The 25,458-nt window shown below is 36.1% G+C and overlaps 1 protein-coding gene across 1 annotated transcript in view; it reads right to left on the bottom strand.

Moving 5' to 3' along the window:
• Positions 1-8,325: 8,325 nt before the first annotated feature.
• The window catches only part of LOC125668771 (rhodopsin, GQ-coupled-like), a 44,694-nt gene continuing 27,561 nt past the window's right edge, over positions 8,326-25,458 (bottom strand). The window contains exons 2-3 of the mRNA XM_048903183.2: positions 19,124-19,257; positions 8,326-9,655 (exon numbers count right to left, since the gene is read on the bottom strand). Of these exons, the coding sequence (XP_048759140.2) occupies positions 8,832-9,655; positions 19,124-19,257 (958 nt within the window). The 3' untranslated portion in view covers positions 8,326-8,831. The remainder of the gene's footprint in view (positions 9,656-19,123; positions 19,258-25,458) is intronic.

Below are 25,458 nucleotides of genomic sequence, written 5' to 3'. Positions count from 1 at the left end.
GCAGTGCTGACCATTGTAGATATGGAAGAATTTGCCATAATGAATTAGATTAACCATTTATTCCTCACATGCATCTACAGGTTCGCAACAAATTTCAGGTGGGAAGCTGAAGGTTGCATCACAGGGAGCATTCATTAAGTCGATCGAAGTTTTATATGAGTCTTATTTTCTGATATCAAAAAATCGATTTTCTGATATCAGAAAATACAAATCATTTTTTATATCAAAAAATCATTTTCTGATATCAAGAATTCGAATTCCTGATATCAAAAAATGATTTTCTATCAAAAAATCAAGTTCTTGATATCAGAAAAACAAGTTATTTATTGATATCAAGAATTTGAATTTTTTATATCAGAAATGTGATTTTTTGATGTCCAAAATTCGATTTTTTGATATATAAAAAAATCAATCTTATTTTCTTAAATCAAGAATTTGACTGCGGATAACTCCGTTTACCTGATCAGGATATAGGGCTCACGGCGGGTGTGACCGGTCAACAGGGGATGCTTACTCCTCCTAGGCACCTGATCCCACCTCTGGTGTCCAGGGGTCCGTGTTTGCCCAACTATCTATTTTGTATTGCTTGTAGGAGTTATGAGATTGATCACTGTTCGTTATCTTCACCTTGCATCATAAAATGATTTTTTGATATCAAGAATTATTTTTTGATATCAGGAATTGGAATTATTGATATCAAGAATTCTTTTTTTGATATCAGAAAATACCTCAAAAATATTAAAACAGCACCTCATAGTATACGATGTCCATGACTGCGTTTCTGTCTTTGAGTATTTGGAGAGAGCACCATCATATTCACGTTATTTCCTTGTGGACTGGTCAAATATTTACAGGATTCAGCAATGTATCTCTATAAGAGTGTTTAAGAAGTTTAGGAATCCAGTATAGGTACGGAAACTCATGTTCATTCTTTCCATTGGCTGATATATTAATTGTGTTTAAAACTTAAATGTTATTTTAAAAATTCTTTTGAAAGAGAACTATAAGTAGGATTACCAAATGTGGAATTAAAGTAAAATTAGTTAATTAATTAAATAGAGTTGTGATAATGAGCCTTACAAAGAAAGGCAATGTTGTTCTAAACTTTGTCAGCTGGAACCAATACATATTCCTCATGTAACCTATCTAATTCTTTTATCACTTCTTGTTTACTAGACACAGAAAGACAGATGGTACGCACGTTTCTTTTCATTTGTCGAATACGGTATTTCATTATTCCTCTTAAACTATCTCATCTCATCATTCTGATAAAGTGTCGTGATCTTCCTTTTCATATTTAGCGATGGTCAACCATATTCGTATTGACTTGGTCTGGATCGATTGCAGTATATGACGTGTTTATGAATTCGTCCAGAAAGGTTCGTTGTAGTTTTCTTCGATGTTTAATTTAAAGTCCATAATTTTCTTGTCCTTTTGATTTAATGTTTTTCTGAAATTTGATGACGGAAGTTTCGAAACAGTCTCGGCCAGTTTATTTGGTACATGGTACATATCGTTGTTGAACTGTACCGAATTTCAAATCGTAATAGTGGGTAATATTCTGTTATCTATTAATTCAATAAACAAATATCTGATATATAATGAAAGGTGAAGATAACGAACAGTGATCAATCTCATAACTCCTACAAGCAATACAAATTACATAGTTGGACAAACACGGACCCCTGGACACACTAAAGGTGGGATTAGGTGACTAGGAGGAGTAAGCATCCCCTGTCGACCGATCACACCCGCCGTGAGCCCTATATCCTGATCAGGTAAACGGAGTTATCCGCAGTAAAAATCAGTATGCCAAGAACGGCTTAACAATCGGTATATGTAATGTTATTTTATGATAAAGCTCCAATACCCTTTGATATCCTACGAAAGGTGATAATAAACAGAAATATACTTAAGTTCGTCATATTCGCTGCTTCCCATCGGGCAAATTATTGACTGTATCTTAACACGTGCGTCGTATTCATTGATTGAACGGTAGAGAGAGAATTTCCCATTTTGTGGTAATTTCAGAAAAGGAAATTGTTATAAGCATAAGATTACAACCATTCATAAGTCAATATACGGTGCTTCAGTATCTACATGAAAGCGAAGATCGAATTCACTGCAGTATTTCAACAATTTGACAACACGATTGTTACAGTGATTTGGGATGAAAAAAGAATTCAACGCAAGTTTTAATATGCTTAGAATTTTAATTTTTAACTGATAATATCAGTATTGGTGCTTACTCTAAAATTAATAATCTTCATATTACTTATAGAAAATCATTCGGCTGATATTCAATTACAAATTAACTAAAGCCTAAATGGTAGAATGAAACTATAATTTGAATAATTCATTCTTCATATTGAGATATAACACTTTATGCCAAGTAAACACTATCGAAATAAAAGCAAAAATTACATAACTGCACTTTATTTCATACACGCCCCTGTTTGGTACATGTACACATTCCACGGGTATTATTGATATGAACTTATTTTAAACTACATCAAGTTAGATACAGGTGCATTGGTTTTTTTTTATTGCACCTGATCCCACCTCTGGTATGTCCAAGAGCCTGTGTAAGCCCAACTTTGCATTGTTCATTCCTTATAGGAGTGTTAAGATTGATCACTGAATGTTCTCTTCACCTTTTCATCAAGATATGAAATAAGTAGAAGTATATAGCTTTTAATTACATAATAGTTTCTTAATTGATGTATGAATCCAAATAATATAATGTTTCCAGATTCCAAGACCCAATACTGAGAACAGACTGGAGTCAAAAACAGATTTCTGATACCCTTGGCTGATGAAAACCATAGATCTGTATTCTACTGACATTTTGAAGCATACCTCAGCACTCCCGTGGGGATCCGGGTTAGAATAGGTCCTCAGTACCCCTTTCTTGTCGTAGAAGGCGACTAAATGGGACGGTCCTTCGGATGAAACGGCAAAAACCGAGGTCCCATGTCACAGCTGGCGTGACATGATAAAGATTCCTCCCTGCTCAAAGGCCATAAGCGCTGAGCATAGGCCGAAATTTTGCAGCTCTTCACCGGCAGTGGTGACGTTTCCATATGAGTGAAATATTCTCAAAGGGACATTAAACAATATTCAATCAATCATACCTCAGCATGAAGGTTCTTGGCATACCAGTAATAATATTTATGCCCCCCATCAAAGAAGAGGGGCATATTGGTTTGCACCGGTCGGTCGGTAGACCACATGTTGTCCGCTCAATATCTTGAGAACCATTCACTTGATGATTATGATGTTTCATATGTTGGTTGGTTATGAGTAGAAGAGGACCCGTATTGTTTTTTAGGTCCAAAGGTCAAGGGTCAATCTACTCTTGGCATAGGAATATAATGTCCGCTCATCATCTTGAGAACCCTTTGCTTGACAGACATAAAACTTGGCACACTGGTACATCCTAAGGAGTAGATGACTCCTATTGATTTTGAGGTCATGGTCAAAGGTCAAGGGTAAAACTGGGCATAGGAATATACTGACCTTTCAATGTCTAGAGAGTCCTTTGCTTGACAGACATCAAACTTAGCACACTGGTATATCTTCAGTAGAAGATGACTCCTGTTAATTTTGAGATCACATGGTCAAAGGTCAAGGGTCAAACTAGACATAGGAATATACTGTCTGCTCAATATCTTGAGAACCCTTTTCTTGACAGACATCAAACTTGGTACACTGATACGTCTTCCAGAGAAGATGACCCCTATTGATTTTGAGGTCACATGTTCAAAGGTCAAGGGTCAAACTAGACAGTAATATACTGTCTGATCAATATCTTGAGAACCCTTTTCTTGACAGACATCAAACTTGGTACACTGGTACATCTTCAGGGGAAGATGATGCCTATTGATTTTGAGGTCACATGTTTAAAGGTCAAGGGTCAACCTGGACATTGGAATATACTGTCCGCTCAATATATTGAGAACCCTTTGCTTGATAGACATCAAACTTAGTACAGTGGTATATATTCAGGAGATGACTCCTATTGATTTTGAGGTCAAAGGTCAAACTGGACATAGGAATATACTGTCCACTCAATATATTGATAACCCTTTTGCTTGACAGGCATCAAACTTAGTACACTGGTACATCTTCAGGAGAAGATGACCCACATTGATTTGAGGTCAAAGGTCAGTAGTTGAATTGGACATAGTAATATATTGTCTCCTATATTTTAAGAATTATTTGCTTGATTGACACCAAACTTAGTACACTGGTATAACATACGGAATAGATGACCCCTATTGATTTTTAGGTGACATGGTCAATCCACTCTTGACATAGGAAAATAATGTCTGCTCAATTTTTGAATTGATGATACTACTATCAATTAAATGATGTGTGTGTATAACCCTTTTCAATTTTGCACCATGGGGGCATATGTGTTTTACAAACATCTCTTGTTTAATTTGTTTAAATCCACAAAACTTTCATGAAAATTGATGAAACTTCAGCATCAATACATGTCAGTGCTGTGGCGTAACTTCTGACTTGGTGATTTTTCTATTTATAGAGCATCAATGATGCCCAAGTTCGGGATCTGGAGGAGACCAATAAGAAACTCCAAAAACAGGTGGAGGACTACCTAGCTGTTCTTCAGACCACCATAAGTAAACGCAGAAATCTACCGTGCCCACAGTCGTTTACTACATAGTACAATAAACAGGATACAGATGTAGAAATTTACTATCCCCACAGTCGTTTATTACATAGTACCATAAATGAGATACAGACACAGAAATCTACTGTACCCACAGTCGTTTATTACATAGTACAATAAATGGGATACAGATGTAGAAATCAATTTTACTAGCAGTCATGTAGTACGTTACTATTTCCAGGAAAAAGCCCAGCAGTATGATCTTATCTTTCCTCAGCTTAAGCTTAAGGAATTGTACCCTTTTGGTTTTGTATTATACACTTTATATAAATGTAACTCTTTAATATGTTTGATGACAGGATACTAAACTGCAGCAGCTAGAGAACAGCGTGGAGGGAGAGGAAAGGAAGTGGCAAGACAAGGCGGGAGGAAATTGCCGTGCAGCTACAGCAGGTTAGAGGTCAAAGATCACAATCCGTAGAAACATTTGTCAAAATTAATCAGAATTGAGTTCATGATGTTCAAACATTGTCACAAATACACGTGAAATGCAATATCTTCACCAGAATTGATAATTGGTTGGTTTTTTTTTTGGGGGGGGGGGACTTATAAAGCAGGGATAGGCTATACACTGATACAAAAAGATTCTTTCCAGGCAAAAGATGAAATCAATTCAAGAACAGCGAATAGGTGAGTCGCCAATATGTTTAATTGATCAGAAATCCTGTGTTCACTGCCATGTTAATTGAAGTATGTAGATCATCCTACACTGTCAAACCTCCTGTTATTCGTGGTGTACAGAACAATGATTATCATACAATTTAGTATTAAATTATTTAATGCCCCCATTTAGTCGATTGTTGTCATGTGATTCTGTTATTACACGCTTATAAACCTTACTATACTAAAAATAGAACATTTATAAACCAAAACAGTAAAGGAATTTATTGTTTTAGTAGAATGGGGTTGATGAATGTTCCATTTATAGTCATGTTTATAAACATCTATTTTAGGATGTATCTGTTTTATAAGTGTTTAGTGACAGCATTATAACTTGGTACTTTTAAAGTGTTTGGTTAATCATTATAAAACAACTATTGCATTTTGATATTGGTCAGTACATGTTTTTATCAACCTGATTGAGTATATTGGCCTTGGATTTCATCCTTTGTCAATATACATAATGTATTCTTGTCAGGTTGATAAAAACATGTATTGATCTCATCAAATGCGATATTTTGATATTGCCTTGTCAAGTTGAACATGTAAGCTTTCTTGTTCTGTAAACATGTTGAACACAGGGAATTATCACATGTATGTAGGGCAGGCACAATTCTGTGTTTTATAAAGGATATTTATTTCTCTTTGTTGTGGATAAAAGAATTAATGTTTTATTTAAAGAATAAGTTGTTGCAATCTTGATGGTATTCTGTCAAGTTCAGTTTTTAGAAGAATTTGTGTCCATTGCATTCACATGTTCAAAATGTTGATGTACATAAAGAGAAAATGATAGACATGCTGACAGCTGGGGTTGGGAGTCTCTAACTCTGCACTCTGCTGTTCTGCATTGGATTTTGCATATAGATGTCTAGAGAAAAGTCTGACCCCAATTACTGACGAGGTATGCCCCAGAGATTATCATACAGGGCCTGATTGCAGTTTCTTTTGAACACCTTCAGAAATAGCTTTTGTACCGTCCTGTACTCCAGGAATCTGGAAATTTAACCAGTGGGAGGCTGGTGCATGACAGGCTTCTGTGGAATTTTATCAATAACTTCATATTAAATTAGATTTCTAACTTGGTTGGTTTCTTGCATATTTCACTGCTAATTGACTGTATGTGTAAACATTACGTACCATAATTTGATAACCATATGTATGATTAAATCACATGTATTCACAACTTACCTCAAAACTGATGCTGAATTACCACAGAATTAATGCTGAATTACAATGAGTAATGCACTAACAGTAAATTGTTGACTTGAAACGAAATTATTGAAACCCCTGTAACATTAAGTTATTTGTCAGTAGCCTACCGCAATTCAAAACCCCGGGGTTGCGAAATTCACAATGTTGGTACATTTTTTCCTGCTTTTCCTAAATATCCATTTGTTTTTCATAACATATCAGCAAACTAGAAGAAGTCTTTCAAATGATAAAGACAATAATCAGTATATATATCCATACACCTTGGATCATAGCATTTACAATTTTCTTAAAGAACTATAGTAACTACTTTTGAATATGTATTTTGTATCAATAGCATTGGAAAAGGTGTTTATTAAATGTTTTACACATGTATATATGTACCAAGTTTAGCCCCGCCCAAATTCTTCTACCCAGAGGATCATGAAATTTACAATCACTATGCATTTAGTTTTTCTTATACGTTTGCGGTTGTAGAGAAGATTGTTTAAAATTGGTTAATTTTTGTCGTGTTCTTAAGGCCCGGGGGTACAGAAGTCCTGATATTTACAATTTTTTAAGTCCACCCTTCTTCAAAAGATCTTTCATACCAAATTTGAAAAGAATTGGAATAGTAGATATCAACAAGAAGTTGGAAATGTTCAATTGTTGATGGACGCTGGCCAGTTGCTAATAATGTTAGTAATGTATAATAGTCAATCACTGGGTATGGGGGCATCATCTAATTTGCTGGACGTAAAGACAAAAATGTTACCGAAGGCCGAGGGCAACAATTTCTTATGAGGATGCAAAATTCAATATGTTGCTTGGCTCAGTAATCATTGTGGTATACTATTATATATTGTAACAATGACATAAGACGTATATTGTTCTGCTTACCCTTCTGTTGAAGACGAGAGATTGATCACTGTTATCTTCACCTTTCGTTGACGTATTTTGCAATTCCCAACACTGTTATGTTACAAACTTAGAACGCATATATTTTCAAAGTGTATGCTTGCTAGTCCAGTTGTTCCCTTAGGAACACAATTTTCTCTTATTTTACCACAAGAATTAATTTAGATAATCTATTGCGTGGTTTTGCATCTTACATGATCCGACATTGTAATTTTCATATTTTTTTCAAAAATACGTGACGTATGATCTGCGACTCATCGCTTCCTGAAAAGTCTGCCGGCGTAAGGCATCACAGTTCATACCTTCATTGAAATTTGTTTTTTATAAATACATTGTTTCATTTCTGTAGAAATTCCCTGCCGTTGATATAGACGTACAATTGTTGTTGGGTCGTTGTTGTTTTGTTTTTGCGGAGGAGGAGTTCTTGATTGATGCGTGCGTTGTTTACAACTGCAGCGGGTTCTTGGGGGAAATGTACATGTATATCAATAGTATTTGTAAAGGCATCACAGGGAGCAAAGGTCTGGTGAAAAATCTGTCTTCAAATATTGTAATGAACAACACATGTGTATCCACTGCATAAAGTATTATCCAAATTCTTGGTGTTTGTGGTATTGTTTAGTACTTACAAAGAATGATTCTTCAATGGTGAGAAATGTTCCCTAACGCTGATCTGCTACACCACACGTGGGAACACACGTGATCAGATTGTTTATGGACAGAAACCCTACATTGCAGGAATATCAATGTATAATAATCAGTCATTACAGACTGACATAACGCAGGCGCACGGATGTTCTGTGCTGCACTCATATAGAAGGATCCGCCTTAGCCTGTACATACTATTAATGATGTATAATTAGTGATTGATTAAACATTTATTCAATCATAACATTTATACAAAATATATAAAGGTAATATACTTTACTTTTCAGTAAACATAATTCTTTTACATCCCATTTGAGAATTTTTCACTTATAAAGGGAAGTCACGCTGTAGGTGAAGTGACACGTTTATAAGGTCATATCCGAATGACGCTTGGCGAATGACCTGTTCCTACCTATGTTAACGTCTTATGTTTGACGCGGTCTGTTAACGTCTTATGTTTGACGCGGTTTGTTAAAGTCTTATTTTTGACGCGGTTTGTTAACGTCTTACGTTTGACGCGGTTTGTTAACGTCTTATACATGTATTTGACGCGGTCGTACATATATGAAGAATTCAAACTCGGGATCGTCCAATGTAAAACTAGCACCCTTACCACAAGGTTATCACAATACAAATGATTTAATCACGAACAACATCACAGAAAAGATTAACAAAAGGAATGATTAGACGGAATCTCCGTGGAGAGGCATGCGAACTGAATTCAAAGCTTGGTTTCTTTCCTGAAAGATTTCCCAATCGTGTTTTCATGTTGTCCCGACATGGCTGTAGAGCTTTGCAACGGGCTTTCATTGTCTAATTGCATTAAATTCTTAAAATTAACTTTGATCTTTTGCACCTTTGCTCTATAAAATGGGAGTTTGCTCCTGAATTTTGGATGGAGCAATGCATAAATCATGGGATTGAGAACAGTTGAAAGTTTGGCAAAAACTCCCGGAATGGTAGAGACCAATGGCGTCACAACGCTGGCGTCTCCAAAGTTCCCGATTATTGCAACGATTGCATAAGGTGTCCACGATATGCAGAAAATGGAAATAATTACCAGCGAAACCTTAGCCGTCTTCACATGAAAACTTTGAAATTTCTTGATTTTCCTATTTTGGAATGTTAAAGATTCATTCCCATTATTGTAACATTCAAGGATTTCTTTCTGATGTCGTAGTACCTTTAGATATATTCTGACGTATGAGCAAACGATGAGGAATAACTGTACAGAGAAACAGAATATCAGAATGGATGTGACGTACGATTTTGTATTCACATCGCGAGATAAAAAGTCAAATGTACATGACGTCATAGACCCTTCCAAGATGTAGGAACCCCATCCAATCAATGGACATAGAGCCCACAGGAAAGAGTATATCCAGATTAACGCAATGACTACTAACACGGTTTTATTGGATGTCTTTCTATATCTCCATGGTTGACGTATCACTATTACGAAGAACCGCTCCATGGCAATCACCGTCAAAGTGTTTATTGAGATAAACCCAGCAATGGCACCCACAAACCCGTATATCTGGCAACCTGCAAAAAAAAGAAAACCAAAACCGCACATCAGCACCTCCGTTGTATGGGTTAACATAGTGTGATACCTGTAGATTAGGTCACGGGTTTATTAATGTTGTGTTTGATGATGACCAACAGTCCTTCCATTATAATTGGAAACTACATTAACTACATGTAATATAGTTACGCGTAATGATAATTTAACAATAACATTGAGTTGTATAGTCTGTCCTACAGAGTAATCTCTCGGGAGTAATATCATTATATGTTGCATTCTGAACATTGACAACAATATGATCATCATGGTATTGCTCTTACATACCATATACAGTATATCTATCTAGGTGTATTTCATTACAAGGTGGAACAATGGCCGTATTTTCTTTGTAAGCTATTTACATCATAAGTTTAGATCTCTACCTGGCGTTCAATGCAGAAGCAATACGGGATCCTTCATCGTACCAACCCCTAATTACACTGACAACGGACTCAATTTTAGGGTGTTGCTAAAACACGGAGCGGAAAACGGAACGCAATTTAAAAACTAGTTCTAATTGTAACGGGGACCGTTACAGATGTTCCCCAAACCTCCCCCAATTAAAAAGTGATGTTCTTGTGAATATATAGCAAAAAATCATTTTATTTTAGCCTTTAATTACATGTAGTACGTTCAATATGGTCATTTCAGTACCAAGAAATGAAAGAAAGCGTTGCACGTGCATACATGCGCACGCGTGTATGATTCCGAATTTTTGTTGATGTCGTTCAACAGGCATTTGTATCATATACCCACAGTATGAATTTCATAACGTTTCCACCAAATATAAGGAAGTTATAGCGATTTTAAAATCGTCCAATCAGAAATCAGCACACGTGCATGCACGTGATGAGCAGTAATTCTAACCACAGCAATTTGTAAGGAGTACCAAGATACATCTAAACCCCTAATATGAATAGAATTTGATGAAAAACAAAAACGTTATCGTCCTTTAAAAATTGAACATTTAAAAAACGTTGCACGCGCATGCGCGTGTGCGTTGGCATTTTTTGTTCCACCAACATATAGATACACATATTGTCTACATATGCTGTGAATATCATCTCATTCGCTTCATAAATAAGATAGTTACAAACGTTTTAGCATTATCCAATCAAAATGAAGCGCACGTGCATGCGCGTGCAAATTGGTAATTTTGACTATGTAAATCAGTTAAGGGTCTCAATATCTACTTATGATATGAATTTCAAGCCATTTCAATGAACAACAAAAAAGTTAGACTGATTCCAAAGTTAGCGTACAAATTTTGTAATGCGCGTGCACGCGCATGCGTGCGCGTGCGGACAAAATAACTATTATTTTTCATATGTACAAATGATATACTATCATCCTATTTAGGTTTTATATCGCTTCCTTCAATATTCTGATTTTCCATTTTTTGTACCAAAATTGCAATGCACGTGGGCGCGCGTGCATGCACGTGCAAACAAAATGACTATCACTATGCACATCTACAAACGCTATACTATCATCCTGGAAAGTTTCATATCGATCCCTTTTGTAGTTTCTGAGAACACTACCGGACAAAAAAGTACCGGAGAAAAAGAATAATAATAATAATAATAATAATAATAAGAAACAGAGTAAAAACAATATGTTCCCAAACTTTGTTTGGAGAACATAATTACAATGATTAATGTAGCTAGAATAACACTAAAATCGGGAAAATATACTTTATTTTTATCAAACTTTCAAGAATTTGTTTACAAGCGGTAAAACAATCTCATCTTAGAATTCTGCACCATAAATATATTACGCTAAGTTAAATGTATGTACGAGCGTTTACAAAGCGTTTTGCAAGAATCTTAAAATGTCAGCATTGACAGCTTGAAGTGTTAGCGAGACGCGAAGGTAGAGAATGGAAAGAACACACAGGGTTTATATACCCAGCCCCTCTCGTTGCAAAACGTCTTTAACGCGCACATGTATTTACACATGATACAGTGTATGTGTGCATGTGCAACAGGGAGTGTGGTATGTATAAAACAACGATAATTCATGATCTTATTAAATCAACAAGTTACATTTTATGCATGTTTGATTTTTAATTTTCGTTTTTAAAACTGAGACTTCGTAACCGCAGCACTCCAATCCTAAATTCATGTAGGCGAGGACTTCTGGTAGTTTATTATTAATATGCGAGGACTTCCGGTAGTTTATTATTAATAAGCGAGGACGTTTGTCACCTTATTATTAATAGGCGAGGACGTCTGTCAGCTTATTATTAATAAGCGAGGACTTCTGACAGTTTATTATTAATAGGCGAGGACTTCTGTCAGCTTATTATTACTAGGAGAGGACTTTTGTCAGCTTATCAATAGGAGAGGACTTCTGGTAGTTTATTATTAATAGGCGAGGATTTCTGGTAGTTTATTAATAATAGGCGAGGACTTCTGTCAGCTTATTATTACTAGGCGAGGACTTCTGTCAGCTTATTAATAGGCGAGGACTTCTGGCAGTTTATTATTAATAGGCGAGGACTTCTGTCAGCTTATCATTAATAGGCGAGGGCTTCTATCAGCTTATCAATAGGAGAGGACTTCTGGTAGTTTATTATTAATAGGCGAGGATTTCTGGTAGTTTATTAATAATAGGCGAGGACTTCTGTCAGCTTATTATTACTAGGCGAGGACTTCTGTCGGCTTATTAATAGGCGAGTACTTCTGGCAGTTTATTATTAATATGCGAGGACTTCTGGCAGTTTATCAATAATAGACGAGGACTTCCGTCAGCTTATTATTACTAGGCGAGGACTTCTGTCAGCTTATCAATAGGCGATGACTTCTGGTAGTTTATTAATAATAGGCGAGGACGTATGTCAGCTTATTATTAATAAGCAAGGATTTATGGTAGTTTATTATTAATAGGCGAGGACTTCTGGTGTTTTATTATTATTAGGCGAGGAGTTCTGGCGCTTTATTATTAATAGGTCAGGACTTCTGGAAGTTTATTATTAATAGGCAAGGACTTCTGGCAGTTTATTATCAATAGTCAAGGACTTCTGTCAGCTTATTATTAATAGGCGACGACTTCTGTCAGCTTATCAATAGGCGAGGACTTCTGGTAGTTTATTAATAATAGGCGAGGACGTGTGTCAGCTTATTATTAATAAGCAAGGATTTATGGTAGTTTATTATTAATAGGCGAGGACTTCTGGTGCTTTATTATTATTAGGCGAAGAGTTCTGGCGCTTTATTATTAATAGGTCAGGACTTCTGGAAGTTTATTATTAATAGGCAAGGACTTCTGGCAGTTCATTATCAATAGCCAAGGACTTCTGTCAGATTATTATTAATAGGCGAGGACTTCTGGTACTTTATTATTAATAGGCGAGGACTTCTGGTAGCTTATTATCAATAGGCGAGGACTTCTGGCAGCTTATCAATAGGCGAGGACTTTTGGCAGTTTATGTTTAATAGACGACGACTTATGTAAGCTTATTATTAATAGGCGAGGACTTCTGGTAGTTTATTATCAATAGGCATGGACTTCTGGCTGTTTATTATTAATAGGCGAGGACTTCTGGCGGTTTATTGTTAATGGTCGAGGATTTCTGGCGCTTTATTATTAATAGGCGAGGACTTCTGGCGGTTTATTATTAATAGGCGAGGACTTCTGGCGGTTTATTATTAATAGGCAAGGACTTCTGGCAGTTTATTATTAATAGGTGAGAACTTTTATCAGTTTATTATTAATAAGCGAGGACTTCGGGAAGTTTAATATTAATAGGCGAGGACTTCTGGGAGTTTATTATTAATAGGAGAGGACTTCTGGCAGTTTATAATTAATAGGCGAGGACTTTTGTCAGTTTGTTATTAATAACCGAGGACTTCTTGAAGTTTAATATTAATAGGCGAAGACTTCTGGTAGTTTATTATTAATAGGCGAGGACTTCTGGAAGTTTATTATTAATAGGCGAGGACATGTGTCAGTTTACTATTAATAAGCGAGGACTTCGGGAAGTTTAATATTAATAGGCAAGGACTTCTGGCAGTTTATTATTAATAGGAGAGGACTTCTGGCAGTTTATTATTAATTGGCGAGGACTTTTGTCAGTTTGTTATTAATAAGCGAGGACTTTTGGAAGTTTATTATTAATAGGGGAGGACTTCTGGTAGTTTATTATGAATAGGCGAGGACTTCGGGAAGTTTATTATTAATAGGCAAGGACGTCTGGCAGTTTATTATTAATAGGCGAGGACATTTGTCAGTTTATTATTAATAAGCGAGGACTTCGGGAAGTTTAATATTAATAGGCGAGGACATCTGGCAGTTTATTATTAATAGGAGAGGGCTTCTGGCCGTTTATTATTAATAGGCGAGGACCACTGGCAGTTTATTATTAATAGGCGAGGACTTTTGTCAGTTTGTTATTAATAAGCGAAGACTTCTGGAAGTTTATTATCAATAGGCGAGGACTTCTGGTAGTTTATTATTAATAGGCGAGGACTTCTGGCAGTTTATTATTAATAGGCGAGGACATTTGTCATTTTTTATTAATAAGCGAGGACTTCGGGAAGTTTAATATTAATAGGAGAGGACTTCTGGCAGTTTATTATCAATAGGAGAGGACTTCTGGCAGTTTATTATTAATAGGCGAGGACTTTTGTCAGTTTGTTATTAATACGCGAGGACTTCTTATAGTTTATTATTAATAGGCGAGGACTTCTGGTAGTTTATTATTAATAGGCGAGGACTTCTGGTAGTTTATTATTAGTAGGCGAGGACATTTGTCAGTTTATTATCTGCTATCTGTTTTTGTCCGTCGTCGTGCGACGTGCGTCGTGCGTTAACATTTGAACATTTTCAGCTTCTTCTCTGAAACCACTGAACCAATTTCAACCAATTTTGGCATAGAGCATCTAAGGGTGGAGGGGAACAAAAATTGTGAAATTCGTGATCCCTGCCCCCCTGGGGCCTGAGGGGTGGGGCAAAAACCATCAAAATGAGTGTAATTTTAAAAAATCTTCTTCTTTACTCCTGGACATCAAGAAGCCAAACTGTGGGCATAATTATAATGAGCGTTGAGCCCTCTACCAAAATTGTGAAATTCATGGCCCCTGGGGCAGGGGTTCTTGTGTGAGGGTGGGGCTCTATTGGTCATATAGTGAAAGTGTAGAAATTCTTTGAAAATCTTCTTCTCTGTCTCTGGATATTAGTAGACAAACTAATAGCATGGTAATGATGAGCAAGGATGCCTCTTTATACCCCCTGCAACAAGTTGGGGGGGGGGTATACTGGAATCGGGTTGTCCGTCTGTCCGTCCGTCCGTCTGTAGACGCAATGGTTTCCGGGCTCTAAAGCATTATCCTTTTCACCTACCGTCACCATATCATATATATGGACTACCCATGGGATGAAGATGTTCCCTATTGATTTTGGGGTCAAAAGGTCAAAGGTCAAGCGCACTGGACATCGAAGTAGCAATATGGTTTCCGGGCTCTAAAGCGTTATCCTTTCCACCTACAGTCACCATATCATATATATGGACTACCCATGGGATGAAGATGTTCCCTATTGATTTTGGGGTCAAAAGGTCAAAGGTCACGCACACTGGACATTGAAGTAGCAATATGGTTTCCGGGCTCTAAAGCGTTATCCTTTCCACCTACAGTCACCATATCATATATATGGACTACCCATGGGATGAAGATGTTCCCTATCGATTTTGGGGTCAAAAGGTCAAAGGTCGTGCGCACTGGACATCGAAGTAGCAACACTCAGAAAAGAGGTAGTTTATACCTATTACCAACACCCTTTGGGAGATTGGGGTAAGCGGGGGGTATTCTTAGTGAGCATTGCTCACAGTACCTCTTGTTAAAAATTGTGAAATTCATGGCCCCTAGATCAGGGGTTCTGTAGCTAGGGTGGGGCTCTATAAGTGATATAGTGAAAATGCATTATTTCTTTGAAAATCTTCTTCTCTGTCCTTGGGTATTAAGTAGACAAACCAATAGCATGGTTATGATGAGGAAGGATGCCTCTTTCAAAATTGTGAAATTCATGGCCCCTGGGTCAGGGGTTCTGGTATTAGGGTGGGGCCCTATTGATCATATAGTGAAAATGCATTTTATTTCTTTGAAAATCTTCTCCTCTGCTGCTGGGTATTAAGTAGACAAACTAATAGAAATTTATGGCCCCTGGGTCAGGGGTTCTGGTGCAAAGGCGGGGCTGACCACATAGCTATTCAATGTTTCTTCCATCCAAAAGTAAAATTCTTATATTTAAACACAAACCTAATTCAAACATTGGAAGGTTGTTACATGATACTCAGGTGACCTATAAGGCCCCTGGGCCTCTTGTTATTAATAGGCGAGGACTACTGGAAGTTTATTATTAATAGGCGAGGACGTCTGGCAGTTTATTATTAATAGGCGAGGACTTTCATCAGTTTATTATTAAGAAACGAGGACTTCAGGAAGTTTAAAATTTATAGGCGAGGACTTCTGGCAGTTTATTATTAATAGGAGAGGACTTCTGGCAGTTTATTATTAATAGGAGAGGACTTTTGTCAGTTTGTTATTAATAAGCGAGGACTTCTGGAAGTTTATTATTAATAGGCGGGAACTTCTGATAGTTTATTATTAATAGGCGAGGACTTCTGGCAGTTTATTATTAATAGGCGAGGACTTTTGTCAGTTTGTTATTAATAATCGAGGACTTCGGGAAGTTTATTATCAATAGGCGAGGACGTCTGGCAGTTTTTTATTAATAGGCGAGGACATTTGTCAGTTTATTATTAATAAGCGAGGACTTCGGGAAGTTTAATATTAATAGGCGAGGACGTCTGACAGTTTATTATTAATAGGAGAGGGCTTCTGGCAGTTTATTATTAATAGGCGAGGACTTCTGGCAGTTTATTATTGATAGGCGAGGACTTCTGGTAGTTTATTATTAATAGGCGAGGACTACTGGAAGTTTATTATCAATAGGCAAGGACTTCTGGCGGTTTATTATTAACAGGCAAGGACTTCTGGCGGTTTATTATTAATAGGCGAGGACTTCTGGCGGTTTATTATTAATAGGCAAGGACTCCTGGCGGTTTATTATGAATAGGCGAGGACATCTGGAAGTTTATTATTAATAGGAGAGGACTTTTATCAGTTTATTATTAATAGGTAAGGACTTCTGGCGGTTTATTATTAATAGGGAGGAGTTTTGTCAGTTTATTATTAATAGGCGAGGACTTCTGGTGGTTTATTATTAACAGGCGAGGACTTCTGATGGTTTATTATTAATAGACGAGGTTTTCTGCTCTTTATTATTAATAGGCGAATACTTCTGGCGGTTTATTTTTAATATGTGAGGACTTCTGGCGGTTTATTATTAACAGGCAAGGACTTCTGGTGGTTTATTATTAATAGGCGAGGACTTTTGTCAGTTCATTATTAATAGGCAAGGACTTCTGGTAGTTTATTTTTAATATGTGAGGACTTCTGGCGGTTTATTATTAATAAGCGAAGACTTCTGGTGGTTTATTTTTAATATGTGAGGACTTCTGGTAGTTTATTATTAATAGGCGAGGTCTTGTGGCAGTTAATTTCTAATATAAATACTTGCATGTCATTTTTTAGATAAATAATGAAACATTTTAATTTTATTGAAAAATAATTTCTCTGTTAACCCTTTAGCTCTTTCATATATTATGAAATACGTCGTTAATTCCTCGTACTAAGGTCATAAAATTCACCTTAGTTTTCATTGATTCTGTTTCATTCTTCTTTTTTACCGCTGTATCTCCTTGGGTTTAACACTAATCCGCAGGATACCGGTACATGTTTGAACTTTCACTTTACATAAATGATCCAGAATGAGGCAAACCTTTAATATATACACACCGAACTCGTTCGCTTCAAACTTTAATGTGATACAGAAATATATATTACCACGTGTGGAACTGAAATCAAATTCATGTTCAATTATCTTTAGAATATGTATTTCGATTAAAAGCAAGTTCAATTTTTGGTGGGTAATCGTTGAATTTGTTTTTGATGTATTCGGGGAAGGGCTCTTATTCATTGGATATGCTAAAATGATCTTTTTTTAAAGGTGGCAGCCAGAATAACGTAAAGTAATAAAATTTGAAAGGAGTGGAATTATAATTCACGTCTTTTTCATTGTACATGTATTTCTTTCTTTCTTTTTTTTTTTTTTTGATTTGTGAAACAACATACTGTCACAATCGAGGAAGGGGATGGTGGTCGGAAATGTCAAAGCCGGGAAGAGGGGTGGTACCCACAGATGCTTAATATTTTTTAAAAGTTACAATGACTTAAAATACATATACATTAGTATGGAGTATATGATACGGTGGATTCCCGTGCTCTGTAATTTTTGATTCCCTTGTTCTGTTCATAATAAGCCTTTTGATTTTACAAAATGCAGATTCTCGTAGCATTATTGCATACAATATTTTCCGTTTCGCGTTTTAGCAACACCCCTATTTTTTAGGTTATATCCGAAAGACCTATCGCTTCTAATACCTCACAGCTGGGACGAAATCTCCCTTAAAGGGGAAGGCAACCCAAATAAATTTTACACGATAAATAATAGCATTAATTATATGATAAAACATTGTGATACTATTCTGTTGATATACGGCCTAGATAAGCTTCAGTACTAAATTGAAAACGTTAAAAATTTAAATTCCCGCCATCTATAGAGGCTGCCATGATGTGGAACTCATTTGTATTCTAGACCACAAAAATCAATAATTTTGACGTCACACTATCTGTTTTGGTTTTGATGAGATTCTATGTACATGTGGTAGATCTTACGAATAAATGTTGACGACATCCTGTCAAGCTGTTAATTGCACTAATGCGAAGGGGAGATGTGAAAAAAAGTATTTTTCCTCGAAATTTCTGACCTAACCAAGTCATCTGAAAAGAAAAGACTATGTGAACTGTGGATACATCATTTCCATGATTACTAATTGAGGTTCGAGACATTTGTATGAAATAACGAGTAATGTCTGCCTGGTCTGCGATTCGAATGAGCGTCTTCTTTTCTTAATTTCTTCTTGCGAAAGAACGATCTCAAATCTATACGCCTCCAAACTTAATTGTTCGTGACTTGTCATGTTCACAGTGCTGCTGATGAAATAAACAGGAATCGACGGTGTGACGTCATAAATTAAAATTCAATAGCCGTTCTCTTAACGGCGGGTAATTTAAAATATATGACAAATTAATATTGATTTAATCGTTAAGCAAGGGTTTTTGTTGTTAAAGACTGTAGTTTAAGATACCAGTAATACTTTATTCATAAAAGCAACAATGTGGTTAGGGTTGCCTTTCCCTTTAACACTACGCTACGACTGGTGTAAAGCTCGCGTAGAATTAAGATATCTTTGATTCATCAGATCCTCTAAGAGTATCGACAGATAAACTAAAATTAGAATGTTGTAAAGTTTGATGAGGACATACCTATGTTGCCAAACACCCAAACTCCGCGGAAACTAGAAATCGCCAGCCAGGGGAGGTTACCAAGGGCAAGAAAGGTGTCTGTAATGGCGAGATTCAGGACCAGTAGATTGGATGAAATTCGCAGACTTCTGTATCTGCAATGCAAGGAGATCTTAAATTGAATCAGATCGTTTGTTATATTTTACTGTAACAAAATGAGACAACATCAATAATATAATAAATGTAAGACGTGTATCATCGAAAAAGAAATACATGTATTGTAAACTGTGGCCAGAACGGTACATCATTATGTGTTTCTGTATGTCAAACAGAGCTGCAGAAAGATAGACACCACAGGCCGATGTGCCTTTAGATATCGCTTTCAAAATAAACCTAATGGAGGCTGTAAATAGTGACGAAATGGTATCTAAATGTACCATTAGCTCGCCGTCTGGTTGCAGAACTTTAGAATATATCAGCCTTCCACCATTAAATCTAGACCCAACGAATTTATTTTTCTAAAGCTACGCGAAAGGGAGTGAGAAAATAAGCAAAATATTTGAACGCTAGGATGATATACCTTCTTAGTGTGAATCAAATGTTCAAGTGATTTACAAAAAGTCACAAATATCAATTCTTTTTAATCTATGGCATCGCACGTGGAGTTCACGGAAAAGTTAAGAATTCCTTGAGGTCGGTGGTAGAGAGTGAATTTCTGTGTTAAGGACGCGGTGTAATCTGATTTATTTTAGAATATTACATCAATTCCACCACGTTTTAAATCATCCGAAAGACTTCTTACAATTCTATTTTATTGATTATACTATTTATCGTTAACAACAAAGAACTGTTTCATTTTAATTAATCCATTACATCCCTATTGCCACTGCCATCACTTGCATATTTTTGTTTTTGATAACTGAATCTTAAATAGTTTACCCGTTATGTTAAGTGTAATAAAACCCTATCGCTTATTATATTGTTAGATATATACTTTCTTACATGTATATAGAACATTGGAATCGGATATTAAGTTCGGATTCATACCGAACTCGTTTAAATATTTATTCCATGCGAATTCCTACGATCGACACTTTTTCTTACAGAAAACCTCCGGTAATGTAAACTTTAAAAGTCGATCACGGTTATATTGATTACCGTAATTCACATAAAAAGTCGATCACGGTTATATTGATTACCGTAATTCACACTTAGAGAGCTGTCAATGCAGTTTATGTCGCGAGTCGACATGCATCTACATTGTGTACATGTAGCCAAGAATAACAAATGGTGAGCATTTTTTCTTCCCTATTAACAGAATACAAATCCGCCAGTTTCCTGCATTTAACACAATACGAGGTTGAACTTAGGTCTTCTTATTAAGTTCTCCTTTGTAATAACGCGGGTTTCCCGACCTTTTTTTCTCACTCGAAAACCCCACCTGAAATTTAACCGATGTATCTTGACAATGTATATACTACTCTGTGAAAATTGTTTTTCATTCAACAGCACAGTTTTTTGTTGTTGTAATTATGTCTTCAACAGTTGTCTTAACAGTAGCGACACTGTTTTCCGTTGAATTACATATACATGTATATAGAAAATAATAGTGATTAACTTTATTCATTGCATAATTCAAGTTAAAATAGACAGAATGTGGTGCTGTTCATCTTGATAATATTGATATTAAAGCAAAAACAAAAAACAAAAAAACAAAAAAAACAAAAAAAAACCATTTTGAAAAATATTTATGAAAAAAATTAAACATGTTAATCTATAACGGCAAAATATAACGTACACTATTTCATTTAATCCCCAATGAAAGGAAAGTGCCGAATCTTTTTTGTTCAATCTTCACTAATTCAACTCTCGGACATCTTCAGCCGCCGTGAAATGGCTGAACTATTGCCCAAACGGCGTCAAACAATAATCAGTCAATAGGACATCTTCAGTTGGGCTTATTTGCATAATAAGTGTAAGTATTGCGCGAGCCTTCTTTACACATGGTTAAAAAGCAAAAAACTTAATATTGATTTCATCGACTGTAAATAATGGAATAAAGACCTATCAGACTAACTCCATTTTGCTTCATCATGTGTAAAACACTAAAGGGTGGTTCTCGAGAGGGACGTTAAACAATAGGCAATCAGACTAAAGGGTAGTAAGATATGCACCAACCCAAGAATTGTTGAGTCACCTGGTCCACAGTCGGCTCGTTTCGGAAAGAAAGTGTCAAAAAAAACCGAATGATTGATTGAATATTGTTTAACGTCCCTCTCGAGAATATTTCACTCGTGAATATGAAGACATGACGTCGGCCGGTGAAGGGCTGCAAAATTTAGGCCTATGATCGGCGCTTATGGCCATTGAGCAGGGAGGGATCTTTATCGTGCCACACCTGTTGTGACACAGGACCTTGTTTTTTGCGGTCTCATCCGAAGGACAGCCCCATTTAGTCGCCTCTTACGACAAGCAAGGGGTACTGAGAACCTAGATTCTAACCCAGATCCCCACGGGATAAGACCGAATGTCTTTTAAAACTGTTTTCATTGAAATCTCTACATCCATAAATTTTTGTATGCATAATTAATAGAGTCGTTTTTTTTTTTTTTGTTTTTTTTTGTTTTTTTTTTGGTTTCATTTTATATCAAAATCTTCTACGAGAGAAAATATTTTGCTTTGGTCTTTAAAGGGACTGATTCACGATTTTCCCCAAAATTTTCTTTTTCACTTTTAATGATCAAAATCTATTGATTGATGTGTTTAAAAGAGTTCACATAAAAATTAGGTTATACATTATCACAGAAGCTCATTTTAGAAGGTTTATTATTTGTTTTGTAAACAGATATTGCTGTATGTTATTGTTTAAGAAATTTTCAAAAGAAATGGATATCGATCTGAATTTATCATATCTTTCACATTTCAAGCATTTTTGGGGTAAATGTGTCATCTAAAAGTTAAAATTTGTGACAATGCAAAATTAAGATGCTTTATATTACACAATCAATATTTCACATGTATGTATTAATAAAAAGACTCGAGTCTTTGTTTACATAACACAGATTCTTTCATTCTTGCATTCATATTAAATGAGTTATATTGTTAATGTTTACCATCAGAAATGAAAAATATTTTTATCAAAAATCGTGAACCAGTCCCTTTAATTCGACATTTAGATACATGTACATTTATATAGACGAGGTTTATCTGAACAATAATAATTTTCATTCATTTGTCGATTCGATATATCTCCCATCTTCACAAGTCAAGGGTTATTGATTCGTTACCTCGCACTAACCCTTGACATCAGTCACTATTTAAAAGTTGGGCTCGAGAAAAAGGATGACGCAATACGCTAAAATAAATCAGCCAATGGGATTTCTTGTTTCAGATGAAAGTTTGGTAAGGGAATAAACAGAAAGTAAAAAATGGCGTCCGTTGACGAAAAGATATGTGAAAAACATCAAATCGATCATTTGACTGAAAACCAAAAGCTTTCGATATCATGTATCAGAGAAGAAAAAGATGTTTTTATTGGAACTAAAACGGGCAGTGGTAAATTGTTATCTTACGAAGTTGTTCCCATTATTTTGGAGGAAAATGCAGTGACGATGATAGTCGCCCCACTTTTCAACATCATTGAGTGTTAAATTATTTCGTAACGCAATCAATAATTAATATTTTTCGTCCTTTAATTGTTGTAGTTTATTATTTAGTTCATAGTAAATTTTAGACAACTTGTTTAATTTGTTAAAACATAGTCGACAAACGTACTTCGACAATCCATCATTTTCATTCGGCTCATACCCCAAAACCTCGTCTAATTGTTTTTCAAGCAAAACGAACTCCCGAAAATCAATCGACGGTATCTGTCTTGTACTAATTGGCCACAAATTTTACACCATAATGCCGTCGCCATGCGTGTTTACTGTTTAGTTTTGTTTTCGACCGATTATAAAAGCCGTTGTCTGATTGGTTTGCAGCTTCAGGCTGCAAACCAATCATATGCTTCTTCTCGAGCCCAACTTTTAAATAGCGACTGATGTCAAGGGTTAGTGCGAGGTAACGAATCAATAACCCTTGACTTGTGAAGATGTATATCCCCGTGAACTTGAAATAAAAGACACCAAAGAGTCGTCCACTTCTGCTTCATTCTTAGATATTTTATTGAAAGTAGACATATTAACGGCAAACTAATTGAGTTTTAAATCTTTGACCGGGTTCTTAATGTCCGACCGGGTTCTTGATATCAGAATGCTCAATATGGTATTCAAAGCATTACACGTGTAAGCTTTATCAATGATTTCATAATGTAAAACAAATAAATATGATTAAGGCTACTTGTAACATAGTCTTTTCCCCGCCCCACACCACTCATTGATCACTCGTTTTTGGGACCACAAAACGAGTGATCAATAAGTGGCGGGGGCGGAGACCTAGAATGCATGTGACAATATCAATATGTGAAACCCGTGTACTACGTTATGTACACGTAATTAGCCCGCACAATATTTATTACATGACAGTGAGGGAGATATGAAGCTCTATTTACCCATGAAAAATCATATTCCAGGGCAACGCCCAAGGAGAATATGATTTTTCTTTGGTGAATAAATCTTCATATCCCCAGAACATTCATTCAGTAAATTGTTTATCATACCGAAACAAAGCAAGACTACATAAATTCAATCAAAACAGCAGGAAAATCCTGCATTCGCTCATTTACATATGGCTGAGTTCGACCACGCTGTCAACGAATTAGATGCTAAAAACAATGAAAAGGTGGTATGATAATAATTTAATTACGTTCCCATTCAGTCTGTAGGCTGATTATCTCCACGTTAGAGTAGGTCTTCAGCACCCCTTGCTTGTCAAAAGAGGCGACTAAATGGGGCGGTCCTTCGGATGAGACCGCAAAAACTGACGTCCCGTGTCCCAGCAGGTGTGGCATGACAAAGATCCTTCCCTGCTCAATGGCCATAAGCGCCAAGCAGAGACCTAAATTTTGCAGCCCTTCACCGGCAGTGGTCACGTCTTCCATATGAATGAAAGATTCTCGAGAGGGGCGTTAAACAATCAATCTGATTATCTACATTGTGATAAAACTGCATCAGAAAACCGTGTATAAGCAAAATGCTTTTTTGAGCTTTACAAAGCAATAGAACGCATAATCGATACATGTATAGAGCTCAAAGTTGAACGACTGTTTTACCGAAAACATCACCCATGTGACTATACATATACTCTCAAGTGAAGAACAAAATAACATTGTAAACAAAAGACCATGTGACATAATATTGAATCATATGTGATTACAGAAAAATGCATGTGTTTTGTGAAAGTGTCTCTTAAGAGCGAAAAGTATCGCCTTATACATTATACATTTATTGCATTATAGTGAGGGAGATATCAAGATTTATTCATCCAAGAAAAATCATATTCCCCGAAGGCAACGCCCGAGGGGAATATGGTTTTTCTTGGGTGAATAAATATTCATTTCTCCCGAACATTCATGCAATGAATTGTTTATTATACCGAAACAAAGCAAGACTACAAAAGTACGTTTGAAATTGGGGTCCACTCATCTATACATTGCATTAGCTGAGATAGTTCTAACGGTACCACTGCGCCGTTAATGTATTACGGTAGAAGGTACAAACAACGAAACACAGTGATATGATAACCAGTTTTTGTATTTCCATTCTCCTTAAATGCTGATTTACTTGCTTGTTTTTGTGTCAACCAAAACCAGGCGATTTAACTGTGTATCAGAGACCCGCATATTTTGTGCCTTATGAATTATGAAAGTACAATGACTCGGACTTGTTGTGACGTCACAATAAAACTACGTCTACCTTGCCGTAAATATATGAAAAATGGATTAGGTTGCCCAAGAGGTAAATATAATGGGGGAGGTATGATGTCCGAGAGGGAGATATGTAGTTTTGTCATCCCTGGCACGTGACTGTCAAGACCAATCAGATTTACGCGTTGCATAGAATTCTCATACTGAGGTATAATAATGTAATTAATTATACTTTGCGCTAATGATCTGAACCATTTCAATTCCAAACTCAGACGAACCGAATGCTCGTGGAAAAGAAATCTACCTAATAACTATTGCAACTATGAATATGCGGGATCCACATGTTCAGCTTCACCAACAAAATTCATTTTATTAAATAGGTAGCGATTTACTACTGTAACACGTGTTTATATACTAGATAGATAATTTTTATGTTCGATTGATTAACATTTATGATGAGTTATTATACGAAGTTTGGGGTGTATATTGGAATCACCATGCCCGTCTGTCTGTAGACATGATTTTGTCCGTGCAGGTTGTAAGAAACTAG

This window comes from Ostrea edulis, chromosome 4 (assembly GCF_947568905.1).
Source record: "Ostrea edulis chromosome 4, xbOstEdul1.1, whole genome shotgun sequence".
Taxonomy (NCBI): domain Eukaryota; kingdom Metazoa; phylum Mollusca; class Bivalvia; order Ostreida; family Ostreidae; genus Ostrea; species Ostrea edulis.
Note: the sequence above shows the minus strand (reverse complement) of the source record. Positions and strands in the feature narration are given on the sequence as shown.